At 40.0% G+C, this 21,989-nt stretch overlaps 1 protein-coding gene across 2 annotated transcripts in view; it reads left to right on the top strand.

Annotated features, from left to right (window-relative positions):
* Positions 1-21,989, top strand: part of SHROOM2 (shroom family member 2) — a 132,439-nt gene that overhangs the window by 87,152 nt on the left and 23,298 nt on the right. For both annotated transcript variants that reach the window (XM_074907390.1, XM_074907381.1), the window contains 2 exons: positions 3,525-6,174; positions 8,144-8,247. In XM_074907390.1, coding sequence (XP_074763491.1) covers positions 3,525-6,174; positions 8,144-8,247 — 2,754 coding nt within the window. The remainder of the gene's footprint in view (positions 1-3,524; positions 6,175-8,143; positions 8,248-21,989) is intronic.

Genomic DNA, 21,989 nt, shown 5'->3' with positions numbered 1-21,989 from the left:
TGCCTCCCTGAACCCCTTGGCTGCCTGTGCTGCCCACTTGAAAGGTGATGTATTTGGGAGATCCGTCAGTCCTGGTGTCTGTTGCTCAAGATAGTTTCAGTGGCAGAGCTGATTTCAGACTGTAGCTGCTGGAGGCCCAGCTTTCACAGAGTGCCAGCGCAAGGATTTGGGTATTTTGAGGATCTGAGTTGAAGAGGGGGGTTCTTTGAGCTTGCTCATCTGCAAAAAGAGAAGGTGAGTGGCTTCAGAGTTTTCCCACTTTCAAAGTACAGTTCACAAAACTAGGAAGTGCTGTGCATCAGGCACCAAGCTGAAGGGGACGTACAGCCATGAGTAGCTGAAAGCAGCAGTATGCAAGGAGATGATAAAAATAGCCTGAGAAGGGGACATTTCTAGCCCAAGGATCCCATCCTTGGGCAGTTTCTGGAATTTTTTATCCTTCCTTGAGCTAAGCATCTGAGATTGGTATGCATAGCCTAAAATCACTTCTGAATGTTCCTACCTGTATTCCCTCTTTGGGTGTGAAAACTAAATCACTTGTAAAACAAGTAGAGCTCAGTCAAGGGGAGAGATGCTTTTGCTCTTTTCCAAGCAGGATACGCCTGGATTTTGTGTGTTGGAGGGGTGAGGCAAGCTGGACAAAACAACCCTCTGAAAATTGTCCTTACTACCTAGGTAGATGCTAGATTAAGCTATGATTAATTGATTTGGTTTAGTTTGGGGGGGCTTCTTTGATTGGTTTTAGTGGGGGGGGTTGCCAGCCTACTGAATTTGGACCTTTGAGAAGGTGCATGATGATAGAGGAAGACAGACAGACCAGAAGAGACTGTACCAGTGTAGAAAGGGTAGTTCTGGAGCCCAGCTATCCACATCCACCACTATATGTGTATTTTTTATCATGTGACTTTCATCCAAAAACTGTAAGCTGTCTTGGGAGCACTAGGGCAGGTCTAGGTGCCTCTCACGCAAGGATAGAGAGTTTAGACCTTGTAAGCTTTTGATGTCTTAATTTCTCTCTGTGAGTCTTCTACTGACTTTTTCACAGAAGTCACACCTTAACAGCATGGATGCAGACTTTTTTCCTAGCCCACCCTCAGCTAAGGCTGGATGCACGTTTCTGGGAGGTATGGATATGAACTCTCTTAAGTTGCTTAAAGTTTAGACCCTGCATTTTCTTCCAGTAGGAAGACTTTAATATAATAGAAAACCTTACAAACTTTTTTTTGTTGTGCCCTGGGTGTTGAAATCAATAACCTCTTCTACTTTGTTCTGACCTTACAGGTGTGGTGTGAGGCAAGTATGCTTTGAGAAGGCTGTATGAACTGATTTTGGGGGGCAATTAGGGTCATGTACATCTGGTCTGTAATCCCATATGGTATGAATGTGGTCTGATTTGCTGAGATGTCATTTCTGGGAGGGCCCAGAAGCAGAAACTCATGTCCCAGGGTAGGGGCAGGGGTTCTTATTGGCCAAAGTGGCCAAGGATGGTGTTTGTAGATTATTCCTGGACTTTACCTGCCAGACTTTGATCAGCAGCGTAAGTGCTTTGTGAATGCACTCTAAAAAAGCCATTGAGAGAAGGATATCTCAAGATGCTAGGCTTAGTAGAGAAATGGCTTTTGGACTCGTCCATGTCAGGGTTCATGGAAGGATTGCTGCAGATAAGGCCCACAGGAGGCCATGCTTTGGAGTAAGATACTATCAGAAGCTTTCCTGGCCTTTCTTTGAAGCTTTTGCTGAATGTGCTTGGTTTCCTTTCAACATTTTCTAGCAGGGCTTTGACCTTTTATGCTGATGATCTGTGTTTCACATTTGATACCATCAGATCTACATGAGACTTGTAAATTGTAAATTGAGGCTTTCTTGCACAGGTGTCATCTTTATTTGAATCCATGCCAAATATCATCTTAGTGCTGAAGAGGGGGAAAGATACCAGCAATTCATGGCAATATTTGACTTGCACTCTTCATTAACAAAGGATATCCTAATAGTGACCAAGAGACTTTTTACATGAACTGCAGTATCTGCCTAAGATGGCCATTAAGACTTTTTAAATATTCAACACGTTATTTTAAAAGCCTCAAAATAAAAAAATAAAAATCCCACAAGATAAGGCCACTGCTAGTGCATCTTGTTAATAAAATGCTTTTAGAAAATAAGCACAAAGTGTACCTTCTTCTATTTCATGTAGATTGCTTTTGGTGGCATTGTTTAAAAACAGTTACAAAGGCTATAATAATAGAGGGGAAAAAAGCAGTTCTCATGTTAATACTGAATTCAAGAGGACTGTTGGGTTTTTGCAATGTTTTTGACAGAAAAAGAGATTTATATAACTCCTTGTATTTTTTATGTGGAGTAATCTAATTTCATTGCTGGCTTTCACAGGTTTCTTTACTGCACAAGATATGATAGATGCTTCATATAATTATAGCTACAGGGAAGTGGAATTGTTCTGGGATTTCTACCAAGGGGCTTTGCATGCAAGGGCAAGAATTTGAATTGGGTATATAAAAGCAGGAGGGGCTGCCAGTGAAGTTCAAACAGGGAGATGTGATGAGAATAAGTGGAAGGACTATCGTCTCAGCATCAGTGTGTTGAATTGACAGGAGGTGCGTCCTGTGAAGGATAGAAAAGAATAGAAAAGAATGAAAACCGAGTAATACTGATTGCATAGGAAAACAACAGAAGCAGCAAGATTTTGAAATAGTGTCCTAGGCAAATAATCCAGAGAAAGTTTAGTGTCAAAGATGACCTTTCTATAGAGGGAAGACTGGCAGAGGAGAACTGGTGGTGGTAAGGATTCTAGAAGGAAGATCAGAAGTTTAGTTTTGGCCATACAGAGCTTATGTGGCCCTGGCATCTCCTCCTGATGTTTTCTTGTCAGCGATGTGGAACTGGGTGGGGTTGAAAGATGTTGTAAGGGTGTCAGCCTGAGAGTGGTTTGAAACCATATTGGTAAGGTACATGTGGAGACTCAGAACTAAAGTGGTGGCATTCAAGGCAAATACTTTTATTGATCTTGCATTTAGAAATGAAAATATTAAATGAATGGGCAGATTTGTATAAGCAGGACAAGGGAAAAACTATGGGCTGAAGAAGTTTAGAGTGAGATTACAAAAGATGAACAGGGAAGTACATCAGTTGAATAGCTGGAAGAATCAGGGTGCCTGGAAAATAAGCTGAAAAGCCAATGGAGCTCAAACTAAATTTGTCTAAAAGTAAAGTTAGCAAAATCAACAATTTGCAGAGGGAGAGGAGAGCCTTCAAGGAGATAAATTTGTATTACTTATTGGTGAACTTACAAAGGGAAGTTGAGTTAGTTATTAAGGTTTCAAGCTTTGAGTTAGTGTCAGAGTATAAAGATAAAGCCCCAACTTTGTGTTCAAACTTCCAATTTTATTAGATTGTTTTATGCAGATGGATCTTAACCACTGTTAGTAAAATTGGCGGCCATATGTTTGTAATTACATTGTGGTATTTTTAACTGGTATATTTATGCTGAGACTTTTTGTTTCCTAACATAGTTGTTCTTCTCATGACCTGTCAAACTCATGGGATCAGTCAAGTCTACATCGCACTTCTGACCAATTCAGCTCTTTGGGAAGTATGGACAGCTGGGACCACACTCCACAAGTAGCCCAGTATGGAAGACTTTCTTCTGCAAGATCTAACAGTAGCATTGATCATCTAGGGAGCCAAAGTAAGCGGGATTCAGCCTACGGGTCCTTCTCCACAAGTTCTAGCACCCCTGACCACACTCTATCCAATGCAGACACTTCTTCGACGGAGAACATGCTATACAAAGTAGGCCACTGGGAGACTGCTAAGCATGGAAACAAGTCTGGCCAGCTCTTGAATGACAACAGTGGAATAGAGGACAAACCTGGATATTTGCCAGCTTCCATCCAATACGAGAACAGCAGAAGTCCTAGAATAGAGGAACACCCTGATTGCAAGCTCACTAGCTCTGGAAGATCCAGTTTTGGGCCTGTCTGGTATGTTCCTGATAAGAAGAAGTCTTCATCTCCTCCCCCGCCACCTCCACCTCTTCGTAGTGACAGCTTTGCTGCTACCAAAGGCCATGAGAAAGCCCATAGTCCTGTGTACTCAGAGGGTGCCAGCATGCAGCACTTTACAGCCCTGAACCGGTCTCAGCCCATGAGTGACTGGAACTTGGAAACTGTGGAGCAGCAGCGGCGGCCCTGCAGAGCATGTGACAGGAGGGTCAGCAGCTCAAGTTATAAATCTGATCTCAGTTCAGAACACACTTTTTTTTCGACTGGTGAAAGGTACAGTAGTAATGCAGGAACTGCGAACAAACTGCAGTCGTCCTTGTCCAGCACTGACGTTCGGTTTGCACAGCCTACTTACAGTTACCACCACCAGCACCAGTACAGTGATGAAAGCACTTTTTTTCACAATGCAAGAATCTTAGCTGCGCCTAAAGATCAGCAACATTATCTGTCCTATAGTGGTATTCAGGAGTTACCTACAGATCATTTTCATGGCTACAGTCCAAACCAAGCCAGTCTGCCCAACCCTTCCTCCTCTTTGAACAGTGCTGCTGAACAGAAGGTGGACAACACTGGACAGAGTCGCTATTATTGCGTGACAGCAAAACAGCCTTCTCAGGGAAGCTTGAAGCCACTACAACTCAAGGACGACAGCTGGAAACCTGCAGTGGGGACTGATGCATCATTTGGACCTCATGAAAATCCTGCGGTTGTCACAGTGGTCCAAAAACCGAAATACTATCTACCTCAACAACCTGTTGAATCTTCACTGAAAGGGTGTGAGAACAGTAGTCATTACCCGGTGGACAGAGAGGGGGATGCTAGGTGTGCTGTAGTAGAAGAATCTAAAAAAACCAATCATGTTGAAAAGTCTGGACAAAAGAAAAACTTTGAGAGCAGCTCTGAGGAAAGTGAAACTAGGTACAGTCAACAAGAGTATATAAAGGGCTGTGTCCTTACTGCTGAAAACAGATCTTCTCCAAAAGATTTTAGGGGGGGGAAAGATGAGAGTAGCAAGATCTCTCCTCAGAAGACTCCAATGTTGCACTCTTTAGCTCAGGAAGGGAAAAAACAGTCTGATAACAGTCCAGAAGCAGTAACAGAGCGACAGGCCCCATTTGACACTCACTTGTCTAAACAGGCTCGAAGGAGCGATCGTTTTGCAACAACCCTGAGAAATGAGATCCAAATGAGAAGAGCAAAGCTGCAGAAAAGTAAAAGCAGTGCTACATTAGTAGGGTCATCTGAAACAGAGGAGTGCAGTGAGACCTGGAAACCAGATTCAGCAGAAAATGTCACCACCTCCCCAGACACTAACTTCACCAGCACCTACAAAGATCACCTCAAGGAAGCACAGGCCAGGGTTCTGAGGGCGACGTCCTTCAAACGACGGGACTTGGAGCCCAGCCCAGCTGAATATTTCCCCAGGTCACCTGAGTGTAAAACTGGTAGTTACAACTCTTCGTTATTGGCTTTGGTTTCTGAAGATGTGTCTGGATTCCTCGAGGCTACACAAGCTAAACCGAACCCTACAGGGAGTGGCACTCATCACGTTTCTCGCATCGGAGCCAGGAAGAGGTTCACAACAGAGCAAAAACTGAAGTCTTACTCTGAGCCAGAGAAGATGAATGAGGTGGGGATGTCAGAGGATGAGTGCCATGCTCATTGCCATCCAAATACATCTGAGGAAGCCCTGGGCTCGTTTGCAGACAGGTGGAAATTTTTTGAAGAAACAAGTAAGCCTGCATGTAGGAAATTGGCACAGAAACCACCTCCCCACAGTCTAGCTGAGGGACAGCCTGAGAAGCCAGATAGGAAAACTCATAGTGGACAAGAGGGAGAGGAGTCATGGTATGAGAGAAGAAGTCGGGCAGCCTCTGCTGGACTTGAAACTGCACGTGCTTCAAAAGATAACGTCCACCACAGTAGTAGCAATAAGGCTGCTGATAGGATTGGGAAAGCTGAACAGCCACAGCGTTTGGGAACCTTTGCAGAGTACCAGGCGTCATGGAAGGAGCAGCGGAAGCCAGCAGAGCCAAGGAGCTCGGGAAGGTACCATTCAGCTGATAATATCCTTGATGCAGGCCACGAACAACATGAGAAACCCCAGTACACCCATGAGAGGTCTCGATCATCTCCTTCTACTGATTTCTACAAACAGGTACAAGTGTCTTTAGCATTATCCTTTAAATTGCCTGGGAGAGGGGCATGCAGGAGAATGGTGAAGGAGAATTTTTATGAAAACTTGCAGTTTAGAAACACAATGCAAGTATGGTGTTTGCCTTTGTCAGTAAGGGAATAATTGTTACAGGTAGCTCTCACAAGTAAAATGAAGAAGATAAAGTTTGTAGTGCACAGGAATTGAGTGTAGCAGAGTTACACAAATCAGATCAAGTAATTTTTTGTATATTGTAGCCAGATGGAAGAAAACAACCTGGTTGATTTGGTAATATCCCCTTTTTTTACAGTAGAGGTATAGGAGGATCAAAGCAATCTTCACACAGTTATTTCTTCACTGGTGTGGCTGCCTTTCCCATTTTAAGGGTTTTAGTTCTCTGAAACTATGAGGAAAAATGTTCCAAGGGCAAATTATACCTACTTTTGTCCAGTTTCATTAATGGTCCAATCATTTTCCATGGATTTTCTCTTTTCTTCTAAACTTGGTTGATGCAAAAGCTACATAGGACAAAACTTCTGCCTAATAAAGTTTAGAGATTAAAAATATGCCTGTTAATGTTAAAGCTATGCTACAGCAACAAATGTAACTGCTTAGTGGTTTATTTTATGTCACTTTCCTTGATTTAAAATGTATAAATTTATTCCTTAGAGAGATGCCAAATGTCTGTTCAACTTGCAAGTAAATGTTAAGTTAATTTTTAACTGAGCAGGGCCAAGGGAATGGTTGGCAGGTGGCAGGGGAAGTAAACAGAGAAACCAAGTCTCATAAGTTCTCTGCTTAAAAGATGTTGTTCAAGCTGCTACAAGGTTGCCTGATACATATAAGGAGTCATAGTGTGTTCAACCTGTGTTGAACTTCACCTTATGCAAGAAGAGATTTGAGGCAGTGCAGCTGTATATTTTTTTTTTCCTTTTTTTCCCCTCTTGGTAAAAACATTGCGTACATACACACACATCTGTGCAGCACGTCTGTGTGTGTGTATATATATACAGGGAGTAGAATGAGAATAGCTCAGAAAGAAACAAAATATGTTCATCTCTTAAAGTTGTGAACTCCTTAAGTTTTTTTGTGTCTTTAAGGTTTGCAAAAGTTACTTTTGAACTCTACATGCAGACTTAACTATGCGAATAATTTACTAGGGTAGAGATTCTAGGCACTGGAAATATTCACCTGGAAGTTATTTTGAAAATTAAATTGAACTAAATTATTAAGTAATTGCCTACCCAGCAGAAAAAAATCATCATATAATCTATTCCATGTATGCATTTCTGGTTTATTAGTCAGTGCCTTTAAGTTCAGTATAGGCCTCCTGGGGCAAAAAGCAGACACCTGTTTAGGCACCTGGAAAATATGGTGATAAGTGCATTGAAGATGCTTACAACAGACTGAGGTAAATAAAGATGCTGTTTCGCATATATGATTCAGATGATTCCAGAGCTAATGCGCAATTAAATTTCCTGTAGGTTCAGTGTTTGTAATGTGAAGCTATGCTTTGGGTGTGGTTGTTTGAAGATAGTGAGATAATAAAATTCTGGAACAGCAATGTGTGTTTTACTGAGAAACTAAAGTACATGCTCAGAGATTCAAAGCTGGTGCGTACTTGCCTCTTCTAAAATGCGAGCAACTCTGCTGTATCTTCTTTGCTGCTTTTTTTTTTTTTTTGTCTTTGCCAAATGGAAGTGGCAAAGGTTTATATAAATGTTAAGCTGTTCTGTAGATCAGCAAAGTGGAGCAGTAACTCGAGCACAGCCAGGTCGGTAGTGCTGTGCAAGAGGTCACATAGCATACTGTACCACTTAAAACCAAACAAGCTTAAGACATGCTATGCTGTTGACTTCATGTATATTCAAACAGAGCAAACCCACAAATAAGAGGTTCCATAATCATAGATTTTTCGGGCGTCTGAAACATGATGACTTGGTGTCTTACTTGTGCTATAAACCACTTTTAGGAAGTCTCAGCTGAAGTAAGGAGGCAAGCAGAGGATTTAAAGGAAGATGGGGAGCGTATTTTCTGTAAAGTTAACAATCTGGATGAAAGGAACTGCACTATAAGGTAAGTATTTCTTAATTTCTGGTTTAAGAGATTTCTTAAAACAACTCTGATCTGATCTTTTCCTGACCCAAACTGGAAGTTTTGCTATGATGATTTCAGAGTTTTTGCAATGCCTTTTTCTCTTGTTTCCTTCTTTCTCCCCACAGAATTCAATGTGCATGATAGAATTAATGGTGGGACTGAAATTTATGGGGACTCTAGAGTGAGCTTGAAGAAATTGTCAAGTGTTGAGTGTATTAGAGTTTGTTTGGAACCAGATGATTTCTATTTGTGTGCATGAAACGATTTAAATGCTTTTTTCATGTTTATCAGTTACAGGTTTTTGGCTGGGGGGGGGGGGGGGGTGGAAATGCTTGAGGTTTCCCAAAAGAGTTTTCCAGTATTATCCTTGGCACAGATGGCATGCTACTGGAACACAGTAGTGCTGTAAATTGGACTTTTCTCTACTTGTGCCTTTACAGAATGCAGTACATGAACAGAAGCCATCAAAAGTTGTTTTTCCGTTTGATCAGCTCTTTTCTCTGTTAATTCATGTTGTAATTAAACTGTACAATATTTTCAGACCTGTTTCAAATGTATGACTGTATGCACAATGCAGTTAAAGTCCTTAAATGCCTAGCACGCAGGGGGGTGCCCTCCTGGCCTGCAGTTTGCCAAAGCCGCTGTAATGAAGGTAGTGATTTCAGCAGTAGGTCGCTGATACTGCGGCTGCTTAAGTGGCGTGTGGCAGCTGAACTGAGATCGTGCACACACTGCTATCGCCACGTTTGATAGCTTCAGGTTTTATAACAGAAGAAACACATGTATAGGAAAAATCACTTCTAAGGACTTTCCTTGGTTCTGAGTGTATTGATCTCTTAAGGGGAGAGAAAATGATGAACTGAGCAAACACGTTCTCTAGTTGTGACCATAAAAGCTTGCAAAAATTAGTATTTATCTGCGGTTTTATACGGTTGTATTTTGCATTGCTTATGGCCCAGCTGAAGAGACCATCTGCTATTTTTCCAATTCTTTGTAGCCCTTTGTATTTACCATAGTGATTTCAAACTGAATAGCCCATGAGGGTGTGAATGTGTTCGTGCCTGTGCGCAGGCGTGTGGAGGGGCTATGGGGCTGGAGGGGAGGGAAGGAGGGGAGGGAGAGGGGGATGCAGCAGCACAATCAGCCGTGAGGGAACAGACAAGCTTCCGTAGGCAGACAGCATCACTGGACAAGTAAAATGATTTCCATCTACCAGTGCTGAACCCTAGTCACAAAAGCATGTGAATATTACTCCTATGCCAGCATTTTAGCAGTGTTTGTTCAGCACAATTCTTGCTTTATAATCACAGAATCCATGAAAATCACATGACTGGGCACCAGCTGCAATAACTTATTTTTTGTTGGTTTTGTTTTTGTTTTTTAAGCCAAAGCCTATTTTGACATACTATTTCAGATGTTGTATTTGGCCATTTCACCGCATTACAGGAGATTTTGAAAAATGGCCTCCTTTGCAGTCTTTCCCTCAGCACTTGTGTTATGCAGAGGACTTATATGTCTTCTGTTTTCGAAAAACCTGAATAAATAAAATCTCTTATTTGAGCATTTAATTCCTGTGTTGTGAACTGCCACTGCATGATGATGAATGGCTGTCCTATGAGAAAGAATATGTATTTCCTTGTGCTCTTTTTTTAACAAGGCATTATCGTGCTCAAGAGGAACTGGCCTCATCGTGACATACACTGATTTTACAATTTTTGAGGTGCCCTGAAGGCCTTTAGTTTCCTGCTTTGAAAAGCTAGCAATTGCAAATGGCTAGCAAATCTGCTTAATCCATGGTATATTCTAGACCATGAATGTTAACCAAACCTAAGGCCATCTTTGTGGTCATATTTAATACTGTCCTTGAAAATTTGGGTTTAGATTATATTGTTAATGGCCCTTGCTTTGTGCTACTGAGGCCTGTGTGCTACAGTTGCCTTTGTGCTACCAATGCCAGCGTGTCCGTGCTGGACACAGGAGCAGCCCTTCAGCATTTGTGTGGGTTAGAAGTGCAGGGACCCAAGCTGAGAGCCAATTGTGGAGCCCACGGGTGCCTTCTCTGGGTTAGAGACTGTCTAACGGTACAGGGTGCCTCTGGCCTCCCGCCTCTTCAGTTGTTTTGCAAAAAAATTGAATGATTTGGGTTTTAAATAAACTTTGAATGTTTACCTTTATAGCTTCCCTCATTATTTTCAGGAGAAATATGAGTCTTTTTAATGCACTGAATCTAGAATGAAAAAGGGCTGGAGTATTTTAATAGCAAATGGTTAAAAAAAAAAAGACAAAAAACCAAACAAAAAAACCAAAAAAGTGCATGATAAGCATTTTTTTTCTCCTGGACTTTTTGCTGCTGGTTCATTTTGCTACAGTATTTTCTCGGTGCTATTCTTTTTAGCACACAGTTGCAAAACCTCCATTAACTTTACTTCTAAAATTTGGGGAGTTTTTAAGTTGATAAAGATAATTTGTGAACTCCTTTCATCTTTGGGCTATATTTTTCCCCTTTGAGATTACTGAGTGTTTTCAATGAATTTAGGTTTTTTCCATCTCCCTTTTTAGTAAAGCTACATGTTCTTCTAAACTGCAGTATTTAATAGCTTGGAGTATTATTTTTATGGGAAGAGAAAGTAGTGATCCATAGTAGCCATTATCATAAGAACCAAACCAGTCGTGTTACGAACTTAGACATGCAAACAATCATTGACACTAGCTGAATATTTTTATACTGAGGCTTGATGTGATTCTAAGTATGCTCTTAACTTTAGGACTGCTTAGAAGCATGATATGAGTCTGTTGAACTGTAAAACAAAAATTAGTGGGTTTTTTATTTTTAATGGTACTATTCTTTATTTCAGATTACTTACAAAAGCTTAGCTTTCTACAGATGTAAAGTATGCCCTTTTTTAAATGTGTCACTTTTTCTGTATTTGTCAAATGACATATGCTGGTTATATAATTAACTTCTCTATAGAAGACTCCACAATTTCTGAAGTGACATAATCCTTCAAAAGGTTAAAGGTGGAAATGTGTGCTCTGGCCTGTAGTCTGTGTCTTCCTGCACAGCACACTCAAAAGTCAATTTGCATCAAAAGAATAGTGCTTTATGATCTAATTCTTAAGGTTGCCATCTACTAGAGATGTTCACAGCCACTGCTTTATTTACTTTCTAAGAACATTTGACTTCTATCTCTATTAATTTATTTCTGCAATGTCTATGAAAATTACATAATTTTAAAAAGCGAAAAAGGATTTATGTGACCAGAGGTCACAGAAAATCTTTCAACATTTAATAGGTGTCAAGTACAGGAGCATGTGCATGTCAAGTATAGGACCACAGCATGACTCAGCTCTAATTAAACACTGTAAGACGTTTCTTTTTGTTCTCTCATGCCTTAGTAGTTGCTTCTGTCTGAGCTCTTGAAGACAAACAGCCTTCACCATACAAAACTGAAGTACAAATCCTCTCTTGATGCCTAAGCTGAACTAAATGCCCAAGTTTAATGTTATAAAAAAATCTTTGACAAGCCAAAACAGGAGCCTATAGAGAGGTTCCCAAGTTCATTATTAGGCACTTCATAAGGAAAATAATTTTTCAAGAGCTGATGAATATCTAGCCTCCAAGCTTACCAGGTGGTGCAATGGCAAATTACTGTGCAATGAACAAGGAGGACCTTCAGCAACACAGGAATGTGAATAATATGTCTTCTGAATCAAGTGAGATGGAAAAGAATTTACAAATGGATGATGCTCCATTTATATATATCAAGCATATATGGGTGTTTGTGTGTGTGAGTGTGTATATATATATATATACAAATATAAAATATACGTGTGTGTTTTGATAGTTATCTCTCTGAGCTTATTCTGTTTTGTGACCATTATAGGGGTTGGGGCAACACATAAGGTCTAACTAACAGAGGGGAAAAAAAATCCCTATTACACATTTGGACAAATGAGTTTCTCATGCAATCTCATCTTTGCAATGATAAATGGTGTAAATTAGACACTGGAAAATAAAGCAGACATTGGAAATATTCTTAGGAGCTACCCAGTTTTTTTATAATTCCAGTAATTTTATATTTTGGATCTTTTACTGTGCTGTCAAAAGAAGTATTATAGTAGTAATATACAATGTTAGTATCAGCTTAACTTGGGTGTTGAAGTGCAAGACTTGAAGGGTTGGAGTTTTTAATATGTAGCAATTAGAGTGTTTAATATTAGAGTTTTTAATATGTAGCAATTGGAGTTTTTAATATGTAGCAAAAATGTAGCTTAAATAGTTCTGCAGAACTCTGCTTGCAGGCATTGCATCACATACAGGTTTTAAACTTAAGAGTCTTTATTTACTGTATATACATTGTTAGAGTCAAATTGAGAAGTTTTTCCTGAATGAATATTGCAGGATGACTGTGTCTCAGTCATTGTAGGACTGACCAACATATCATCAGAGCTATATAAGCAAAATGTTTTCACTCTCTTTCTTTTTCCTCTTGAGGAAGAAATAGTATGATCTTGTGCCACTGCTTCCTTACAAATCAGTGAAAAATTACTCTGGCAGACATTTCATGCATGTAGTAACAAGCTTCAATATTTCACAGTGCAAAAGAGATCTAAGTTCTGTTTTACACTTCTCTACAGCTGTTGTAATTTTTCACATAAATTCTTCTAAAGGAAAGAAATATTTCCTATCAGTTTGCTAAGTATAGAATGACATAACAAGTAGTATTTTATAGAATAAAACTTATAAATACATGTAGTTACTTCATCTAATGTGCAGTGTACTAACAATTTCTACACTCATTTTATTCAAGACCTTATAAAGGGAAGTGTTCCCTTTTTAAAATCAATTTAAGTATAATAAGGACTATTATAAAGGTTTTTTAAGTGCTTTTTTTGAGGAAGATTAATTATTCAGTTAAAGGGAGAAGAAAACATGCTTTTCATGTAGCCAGAACATACCAGTTTAGTTGAAGTAATGCTTTAGATATCTGAATTTCTAATGATAATGGATTTACATGTGAAAATGCCTTCTGCATGAAGTTAGAAGTAAAAATATTGTTTTCCCTTTCCAGCAAGTTGTATGCAGCTATTTGTTGTAATCTGGAGGGAAGCTCAGAAGAGCCAATGTGCATCTTCAAAGGCTCTTAGTTATTAACAAAGACTTGGAAGTATGTGAGCTGCTGAAGCCCTTTCTATTTACATTAGCATTTCTTTATTATGAAATATGGATTATTAAGGCATCTGGTAGACCACTTTCTTTTGCCAGTGATGTCACTGTATGTATCATATGAACTAATGGATAATGCAGTACAGTCTTGGGCTGTTTCAAAGTTTATATTTTGTCTGAAACTGAAAAAAAACTTCTGTGGCTCTTCTCATGCATATAGAGGTGACAAAGAAGAGTTCAGCAGCATCTATTCATGTAGTAGAAGTCCCCTACCACCTCTCCCGTTCTGTAGATTTCTGAAAATTCTGCAATTAGGTCAAGTTTTGTGGCGGGATCGACTATGTCTTTCCTAGTAACAGCTAAACGAATCACACTTTGAGACAGTATAACCTTGAATCACTGATACATGAAGGAAGTTGATGCTTAAAAACACAGGCCAAAGGGCTACCTGAGCAGGTTTCTTTTCTCTGAGTGGACAGTAGCAGGTGCTTGGAGAAAATAAAAACAAGGCAAACACGGAGCCATGCTGCTGGGTATCCTTGCCCAGCCTCTGCTGATCTGCAGGTACGAGGTTCTGTCTTAAGTATTTGTGGTTAAGAGCCCTTGATGAGTTTTTCTTTCAGAAAAATGTCTTAACTGGTTTTGGATCCACATCAGCTTTTGACATCCATAGCCTTTTGTGTTGGTGTGTTGTGAGGTAAAGCACCGCTTATGCAGGGAGTGAGTGGGGTGTCTCTTCTGTGGAAACTGTTGTATGGCTTTGCCCATCCTTCTTTTCTTCTTCCATGTCTTTCCACATTGTCCTTCTGGAGCAATGGGAGAACTGCAACAGTATTAGGGTGCGCTGTGAATTCATGAAGTAACATAATGTTTCCTTCATCTTGACTTTTTCCTTTTTTTCTTTTTTCCTTGACTGCTGTGGAGTATGGAGATGTTCATCAAATAGTCTGTGAAGTACAGTTTTTCCTTCCTGCGTAGCAGTAATTTCAGTTATACATCATTGTATAAATTGCTGAGGTGTAGAAAAAAGCTATCCTATGAGTTACTTTGCATTTATAAAATTTGAATTTTATCTGTTGTTTTGTGGCCCATTCACTCAGTGATAGGAAATCTTTGACTTGTGTCTTTATTACTCAGAATTATCTCCTCATAGCAGCAACTGTTGCCACCTTTTTCACCCCTTCTGTAAATCATCTAGATCTAATCAGTTCTGTTAATCATGTGATGATGCCAGTGAGGACTTTGGTGAGAAAAGGGCCTCTGGTGAGAAATTCTTTATTTTAATTTTTTTCTTAGAATCTAAAAATCCAAATAGCCTGAGTCATCCAGATCAGTATTGTCCACCTGTGTAGTGACTCCTTCTTAGACTAGTCATGTATCTGAGGCATGGCTTTTCTGCACAAGCCCAAAGGATTCTTTGTCATTTTAACACGCTAGTTAGTGCAGCTGCTGAATCTCTTCATATAATTTCTACCTTTGCTTAATTCATGTGTTAAGCTTATAGGTCTCAAGTTCTCCAGATACATAATGAATTATTTTTTATTCTTGCTCTCTTTCTCTCATTCTTTCTCTTTGACACCCTCATACCTTCCCTCCCCAAACCTTGCATGTGTCACTTTGCTCAAGCAGTTCCCAAGTATCATATCAGAGGAGTGGGTAGTTACACATCACAGCTACTATTTCAGCAATTTCCTATGGGAGTTTCAGGTGATTATCATATAGTTCAGGTAACTCATGACTACTCACTGAATAGTGGACAGCATCTGAGAAGAATTCCTGCATAGACGTTTCTTTGCTTATGGAGATGTGAAGGGGATTCCATGTAAGTTTTCTGCTGTGGCCTCATTTTCTTTGTATTTTTACTATTGTAGTTTGACCCTGTAATCTATCTGGCAGTCACCTGTGCTTTTTTTTTCCCCCCCTTCCTTTTTCCCACCTCCTCCTAATGCCTTTAAGAATTTGTACCTTTTTTTTCTTTTTTGTTTCTTTTTGTTTCTTTTTTTTTTTACCTTGTTTTGCTAGAATAGTTCTGGATTTTCCTCACTTGGGTAGGACTTTAGTTCTCTGGTGCATGTCCTTTTAATTACTGTTTAATCCAGCCTTCAGAGGGGACAGAGAGGGGGAAGGAAGAAGGGTGGTCTTCTGGGTTTTGTGGTAGGTGTTATGCATTTTCTGAGTTCCATATATTGTGTCTTCTGTTGCATGTTATCTCTTAGCATTATACCATCTGGTTTGTTCCTTTTAAAAATATTCCTCTCATGTATGTAAATGCCCTTTTCAAAATTAAATACCGCAGTGTGGATTCTTGATCTTTCAAGAATGATTAATCTAAATACATATGGCCACTGGCACAGGGTAGCTCTTCAAGTAGCAGAGTTTTGAACCAGATTCTTCTCATACCTCAGGATCAAGGCGGGAGTTGCATGATAAATTTTCCCACCTGTAGTCTTTTTCTTCCTCCTGTTGCCATTTTAAAACCTTAAGGCTGCTTGAGCTGAGAGATGCATGGTTCTTCCAACAGCATCCTAAATGCATTATTTTGGGTTTTAGACATGGTTGTGGCTAAATGAGAGCGCTAAACCTTGCAGGCCCAACCATTGCCTTCCCATTGCTCACTCTCGTAGTGGCGCTCAGCCCAGCAGCCCTCAGGTACGCGTCCTGCAGGTCGGTGTGATGCTCCGCTCTGGCTCACTGGCAGCTGCAGGATCTCATTAAATGGGTCTGGACTGTTTCCAAAGCCTGTGCTTGGAAATGCACTACAGTAACGTAGCCCTGTTTTTTCCCCCATCTAATTTGCTCATTCCTTACGCTCTTGAAAGTGTGACTTCTCCCTCTACCTTTGTTAGGTGAATTTTGAATCCCTGTTTCTATACCTGAACGTCACTACTCCACCTCACATATCCCCTTATTTTCTACTTCCAGCTTCTTATTACTGAGTGAAGTTGCTCCTGCTTAATTGCTGCTGGCACATCTGCTCTCCACTGTGCATGCAGTGACAGCTAGGGGTATGTGAGGCCACTGTTGTCTGATAAAAGGAAGTGTTGGAGGGTAGTTTCTTACAGAAAGTCTTCTCCCCTGCCCCCAAAGGTAAGCGTTACGAAGTGCTAGAAGCTGGGAGAAGTCCTAAACATGATTCTGATGGTACTGAAATTGTGGGCAGGCAAAAGGAATGACACACCAAAAAAATATGTGGAGAGAGAAACAGAGAGAAATTGGTAAGCATTAGTCCATTTTTGTGTTCTAGTTTGGTTTTACTGCTTTCCCTGGAAAGAGAATTAGAATGGAAACTATCTGAAGACTACTAAGTTTTCCTTGCATAGCTTGAAATCCAGCTATCTTCTTGTGGCTATTTTAATAATAACAGTTGAGTGGGGAGATTAGAGATAATGTAAGATACAGTCTCCAGTGGTTATACTCATAAAAGCATCATATGCTGATGTATTGTACATTTTATTTTCCCCTAAGTTACTTGATGAAAAGCATCTTTGGAAATAGGTGACTGATTTGTCTCCTCAGTGCAGCAGTTCATATATTTCTAACATATGGAGTGGCTTTATGGTGTTCTGGTACTAAAAGCTAGCCTGTGAAATGTTCACCTTCTGCTATAAGCCCTGAGGCAACATGGATTATGATTTGCTGTCACGCAGGAGACTGTTTATGCCAGTAAATTTGAGTAAAGTTTTGTGCTAAAAAGTAACGTGACAGCTATAACTTCCATTTCTCTGCATGGGCCAGCCAGACTTGCTACAGTCTGTTAACCAAGTTGTGTTGTATTATGTAAACAGATGAGTTTTCTTGAAGTCATTCTCTCTCTGTCTTGAAATCAGACAGCTTTGGGAGATACAAAAATTTTAGGGAAGATAGAAAAATCAACTGAATATCAGTGCTGTATCATAATATCTAACTGCTGTATGTGATTTTATGTGCAGTTTAAATAAATTTTTCCTCTTAAAATGTTCATCTTTAGAATGATCTTTTAATACATATTAAAGTGTTACCCACAGTTTCTCTGTTAAATCTTTAATGTGTTCTTGTAGAAAAATTGAAAGGAGCTTGAGTTTTGCTCTGATGAAGGCCATGATGGCTTTTCTAAAGATGAAGCGTGGGGGTGGTAATTTGCTCATGCAGCATGAAAGCATTTCTTTCCCTGCAGAATCTCCTGCAAGAGAGAGCGCCTGTACACACAACACATGCAAAAAAATTCAAGCTGGAGGGCTGTTGATGAAGACTCACTAAAATTAAAGAGTTGGCTATTTGAACATTGTTCAGAAAGGAGCCTAGTAGCACACTAATCTTTTAAAATCATTTTAAATATTTAAAACTTACAGAACTCTTGCAGATCATGAAATGTGGGTCATGATTTTCACAAATGAAAGGAAAAACCCTTAAAAATTAAAGGACTTATTAAATCCTTTTTTTCTTTTTTAATAACCAAATCCAGGGGGTGGGGGTGGCGGAAAGGAAAAGCTTTGAAGTCTCTGAGATCTTTTCCCTGAGGTCAGAAGTTTCTGATGATGTAACATACAATACAGACCAAGCCTTCACTTATCAAGGTTAAAGTTGACGGAGCTTGTATGAACTTGTCAATCATAGGAAGCAGGCAAAAACAAGCCAGCTGTTGTGAGGCATGGCTTTGAAAATCCTCTGTGTTACAGTAAATGAGATGCAGAGGTTGAGACAGATTCAGTTCTGTGAGGCTTTCAAACTGGCTGGCACGTTTGCAAGGATGCAAAGCTCACATCCAGTGAATATGGGTAAACAGCTGTAAATCCTGGTAAGATTGTCTTGTCTTTAGTGTTAAAGCATGAGAGAAGCAGCTAGAGGCGTGTGCCTTAATTACCTTTTTCTGTCAGTTCTGAACAGAAAATTGCAGAATTAATTCATACAGTATTTCTTTTGTTCTCCAGGTCTTAGAGTACACGCTGTGTCTTCTGTCCCTACCAGCAGAAGCTACAGTAGCAAATTAGGAACGATGCAATGCTTGGTACAGAATTTTATTTTGCTTAGTGTAATTGACTGTTCTGTTCACTGATGGATTGGGAAAATAGGGGGGAAACGTGAGTTAATTCCAGCTAAGATGCTCTGTGTGCATATGCTCGCACACGCGCGCTGTTTTTAGCAGCTTTTGTTTTCACAGTTGGCATCATGCACACTGGAATTAGAAGGCAGTGCCTCTTGAAAATATTTGTTTTCTGGACTGAGGGCTGCAGTGCTGTTGTTGTGGCTTGGGGTGCCAGGCTCGGGGTTCCTCTCGGCTAGGGGTGGTGCGAGAGCTTTTCATCTTGTCGTTTTCCTGGCAAGCCTGTTACTGTGAGTGCAGGCGTGCACGAAGACCTTTTCCACAGCAGCAGGAGATATTAGCTGGGAGTATAAGAGAATTGGATGTGACTATTGGAAGCAAGCGGTGAGTCCGGCTCTGAGTGAAAAGATGACTATTGAAATGTGTGCATATGCATGCTAATTAATTTAAATAACTGGTTTAGAATTTTTTTTTTCTTTAGAGATGACTTATGTGTTCATTTTGTTGCCTGCCTGAGAAACCCAGGTGACCTAGCTGTTATTCACAAAGTGTTTCGTTTTATAGCTTCTGTTCTGTTACTGAATTTTAGCTCAGCTGCAAGCAGCTGTTTGCAGTAGTAATAGCAACAAGAAAATAGCAACAGCATATCAGGAGGAAAAAAAAGTCTAGATGTAAAAAAAAAAAAAAAAAAGGAGTGGCAACTGGAATGTAGGGGGTTTTTAGTAAATTGACAAAACAATCATTTTTTCTTTGAGCTTTTATTAACATGACTGTGATTTCCCTGTTAGCAGTGTTGGAAAGTATTGTCTTTTGTCTCTGCAATGGTTGCCATTTGTGTAATATGATGGCTCTTGTTATACTGTTGGGATATTCTTATGATTGAATTCAGTGTGTAAGTACAGAACACATTAACTGGTTGACTTAAGTGAGCAGAATTCATTTTAATTCCATGCAGGCAATCCCCTGTGTGCTAGGACAGGCATGCAATAGATAAAGCATGTAAGAATACAGCCATAAAAATTATTTTTTATCATTGTTTTTTTGAGGTACAGCACAATGGGGGAGGGGCTCCTATTTTCTGAACTAAGGAAAGAAAAACATCCCTCCCTCTGCCCTTTCCCACAAGATTCTTCCCTTCTGCATAAAGGCCTCTCTGCTGTTACAAGAAATAATAATTTTAATCGGATTTGATTTTTACTGTGGGCCTATGCATTGTGCTGTTACCCATGACTGACTGGCCTATGTTTCACCCATCAACATTTCTTTGCTTATCTGCTGCAGAATTAGAGTGGGTCTCTTGAATTTATTTCTGATTTTCATGAGGAGAGGGGTAACATGTTTAGAAAAAGAAAGAACCTGAGATGAAAACCCATTGCTGTGTTTGTTGCCATGCAGGCAGGAGAGGAGAGAAATTCTGGTTGGATCGACGGACTGGCGAGCAGCGTCTGTTATCATATTTCATTCTGTGATAAAGCCAGGTGATAATGCAAGGGTTGCTAAGATAGTGTGACATTTTGCTTTATCACATTGGGTGCAACAACTAAGCCGTATTTAGTGTGACTGACTAAACAGAGAGCTGCCATCAGGGTGCAGATAATGTTAACAGACATTCAGAGACAGAATTGGAAAACCAAGACTCACATCATGATAAATGGGTTGTAGTATAACGATTATGTGCCATGAGGTATACTTTGTGAAGTATCTGTCTGGTTTTATACCTTCAGTTGTCTTCCAAAGTATAGCAGGTCTCCTTTCTCCCTTTTTTTTTTTTTTTTAGAAAGAGAGCATTCTCTCATCATTCAGTATTCGTTATTCTTCTCATCTTAACACATGCTTTGGTTTTAAGACCATTTGCTTCAGTAGTGATGCTGGGATGCTAGTTTGCATGATCTGTCTCTTCAGACCAAGGCAGTGAACAGCTCTACTTCTTTGTAGTGACTTATGTGCTGTGCCTCTTCCTGGAGTGACCACTACTGTGCAGCCATCATGGTGATTAAATGATCTGTTTTCTGGAAGGTCTTTTATCCTATGCATTTGTCTTTAAAGATTTCTAAGTAGTTTTGTTGTCCAAGTTCTCATTTGACATCTTTGGAATATGCTTCATGTGTCACTACATGGTGGATAGTGCACACTGTACTGAGCCAGTAGTAACAGCAGATAACAGTGCTCATCAGAAAAATGGATCACTGGTAATATAATTGCCCTTGGATGTCCAGATAGTGGCATTCGGGTGTCAGTGCCTCCTTGGCATTGCAATAGTAAATCCAGTTTGAAAGTTTCAAAACCCTTGGGGTCCTGGAGCCTCTGAAAGGAAAAGCATGTGAGACTCAGATGAAGATTCAGATACCTAATAGAAATAAGGTGTCTGCATGCAAGTGAAGTGCTGTCTCAAGTTATAGTCCGTAGAGATCTTGGGCTTGATTCATGTAGCTAAACACAGCTGTCTAGTGAGACCTGAGTCCGGTGTATCCCCCTTGACTTCCAGCTGCCACCTCTTAGGGGACCTGATGCCTTTGAATCTTTAAAGTTTCTGGAATGATAGAAGACTCCTGTTTGGGTAACTAAATTGTGAAACCAGTATGTAATTTACTTGTAGAGACTACTTTAGGGTAAGCTGAATCTATTAGATTGCACTGACCATATCAATATGGATTAGACCTAAAACTTTTGTAAATTTCAATCTTATTCTGTGCATCCCATTCCAACTTCGTAGCATCCTGTTGTGGTCTCAAGCAGAACTACACTGAGTGGAAGAAACTACCTTTTATTTGCAGACTGTTGTCAAAATGCTTTTGGATCCTACTGTGCCAAGTGGCAGATACACATTGAAAACATAGTTTCAGCGCACAAAGTTCACAGCTGTAAAAGTAGCATATCAGTAAGGGCTCTGCCTATAAACAGGGTTTTGGCATAAGCAAAGACAGTGTTTCACAATTGCTTTAGGCCACATAATTATCTGTTTCGAGCCAGGTCAGTTCCTTGATCCAATTTTCTGTGGGCCTGTACAATTCTTGTTGCTAATACAATGGAGAGAGCAGAAATACAAATTCAGAGTGGACTAAGGAGGACTGACTTGTCTGGCAAAATATCTGCATTTAGATCAGTTCGAAGGGACTGCAAAACTGTAGCCTTGATTATGAGGGGGTGGTTGTTATTGTAGGGTGAGGACTTCTATGGAGGAGTCTTACTCAGGTATGAAGGCCTTTTTCCAATGTAGCTTGTGGTGTTTGAGAAGGAATTTAAGCTAAATCAGAAACAGCCACTCCATTTGCTCTCTTCTGCCAGTAAGTTAGTGCAGGACATGTTGTTGCTTACATAACTGTGCTTATGTTTTATGGTGAAACTTTTGCACAGAGGTCAGGTCTTTAAGAAACATTGCATTTTTCAGATGTTGGCTAATGCATTTTGCAAAGCTTATCTAGTCTGGGATTTTAAAGTTGGAGTGTCTTGTGGCACTGTTTGGCTTGTCCTGAAGCATTCTCAAGACAGATAAAAACCAGACACACTTGATCAAAGTGACCTTCATTTACTGAG

The sequence above is a fragment of the Athene noctua genome, chromosome 1 (assembly GCF_965140245.1).
Source record: "Athene noctua chromosome 1, bAthNoc1.hap1.1, whole genome shotgun sequence".
Lineage (NCBI taxonomy): Eukaryota > Metazoa > Chordata > Aves > Strigiformes > Strigidae > Athene > Athene noctua.
The sequence above is the reverse complement of the archived record's forward strand: the minus strand, read 5'-3'. Positions and strand labels throughout refer to the sequence as shown.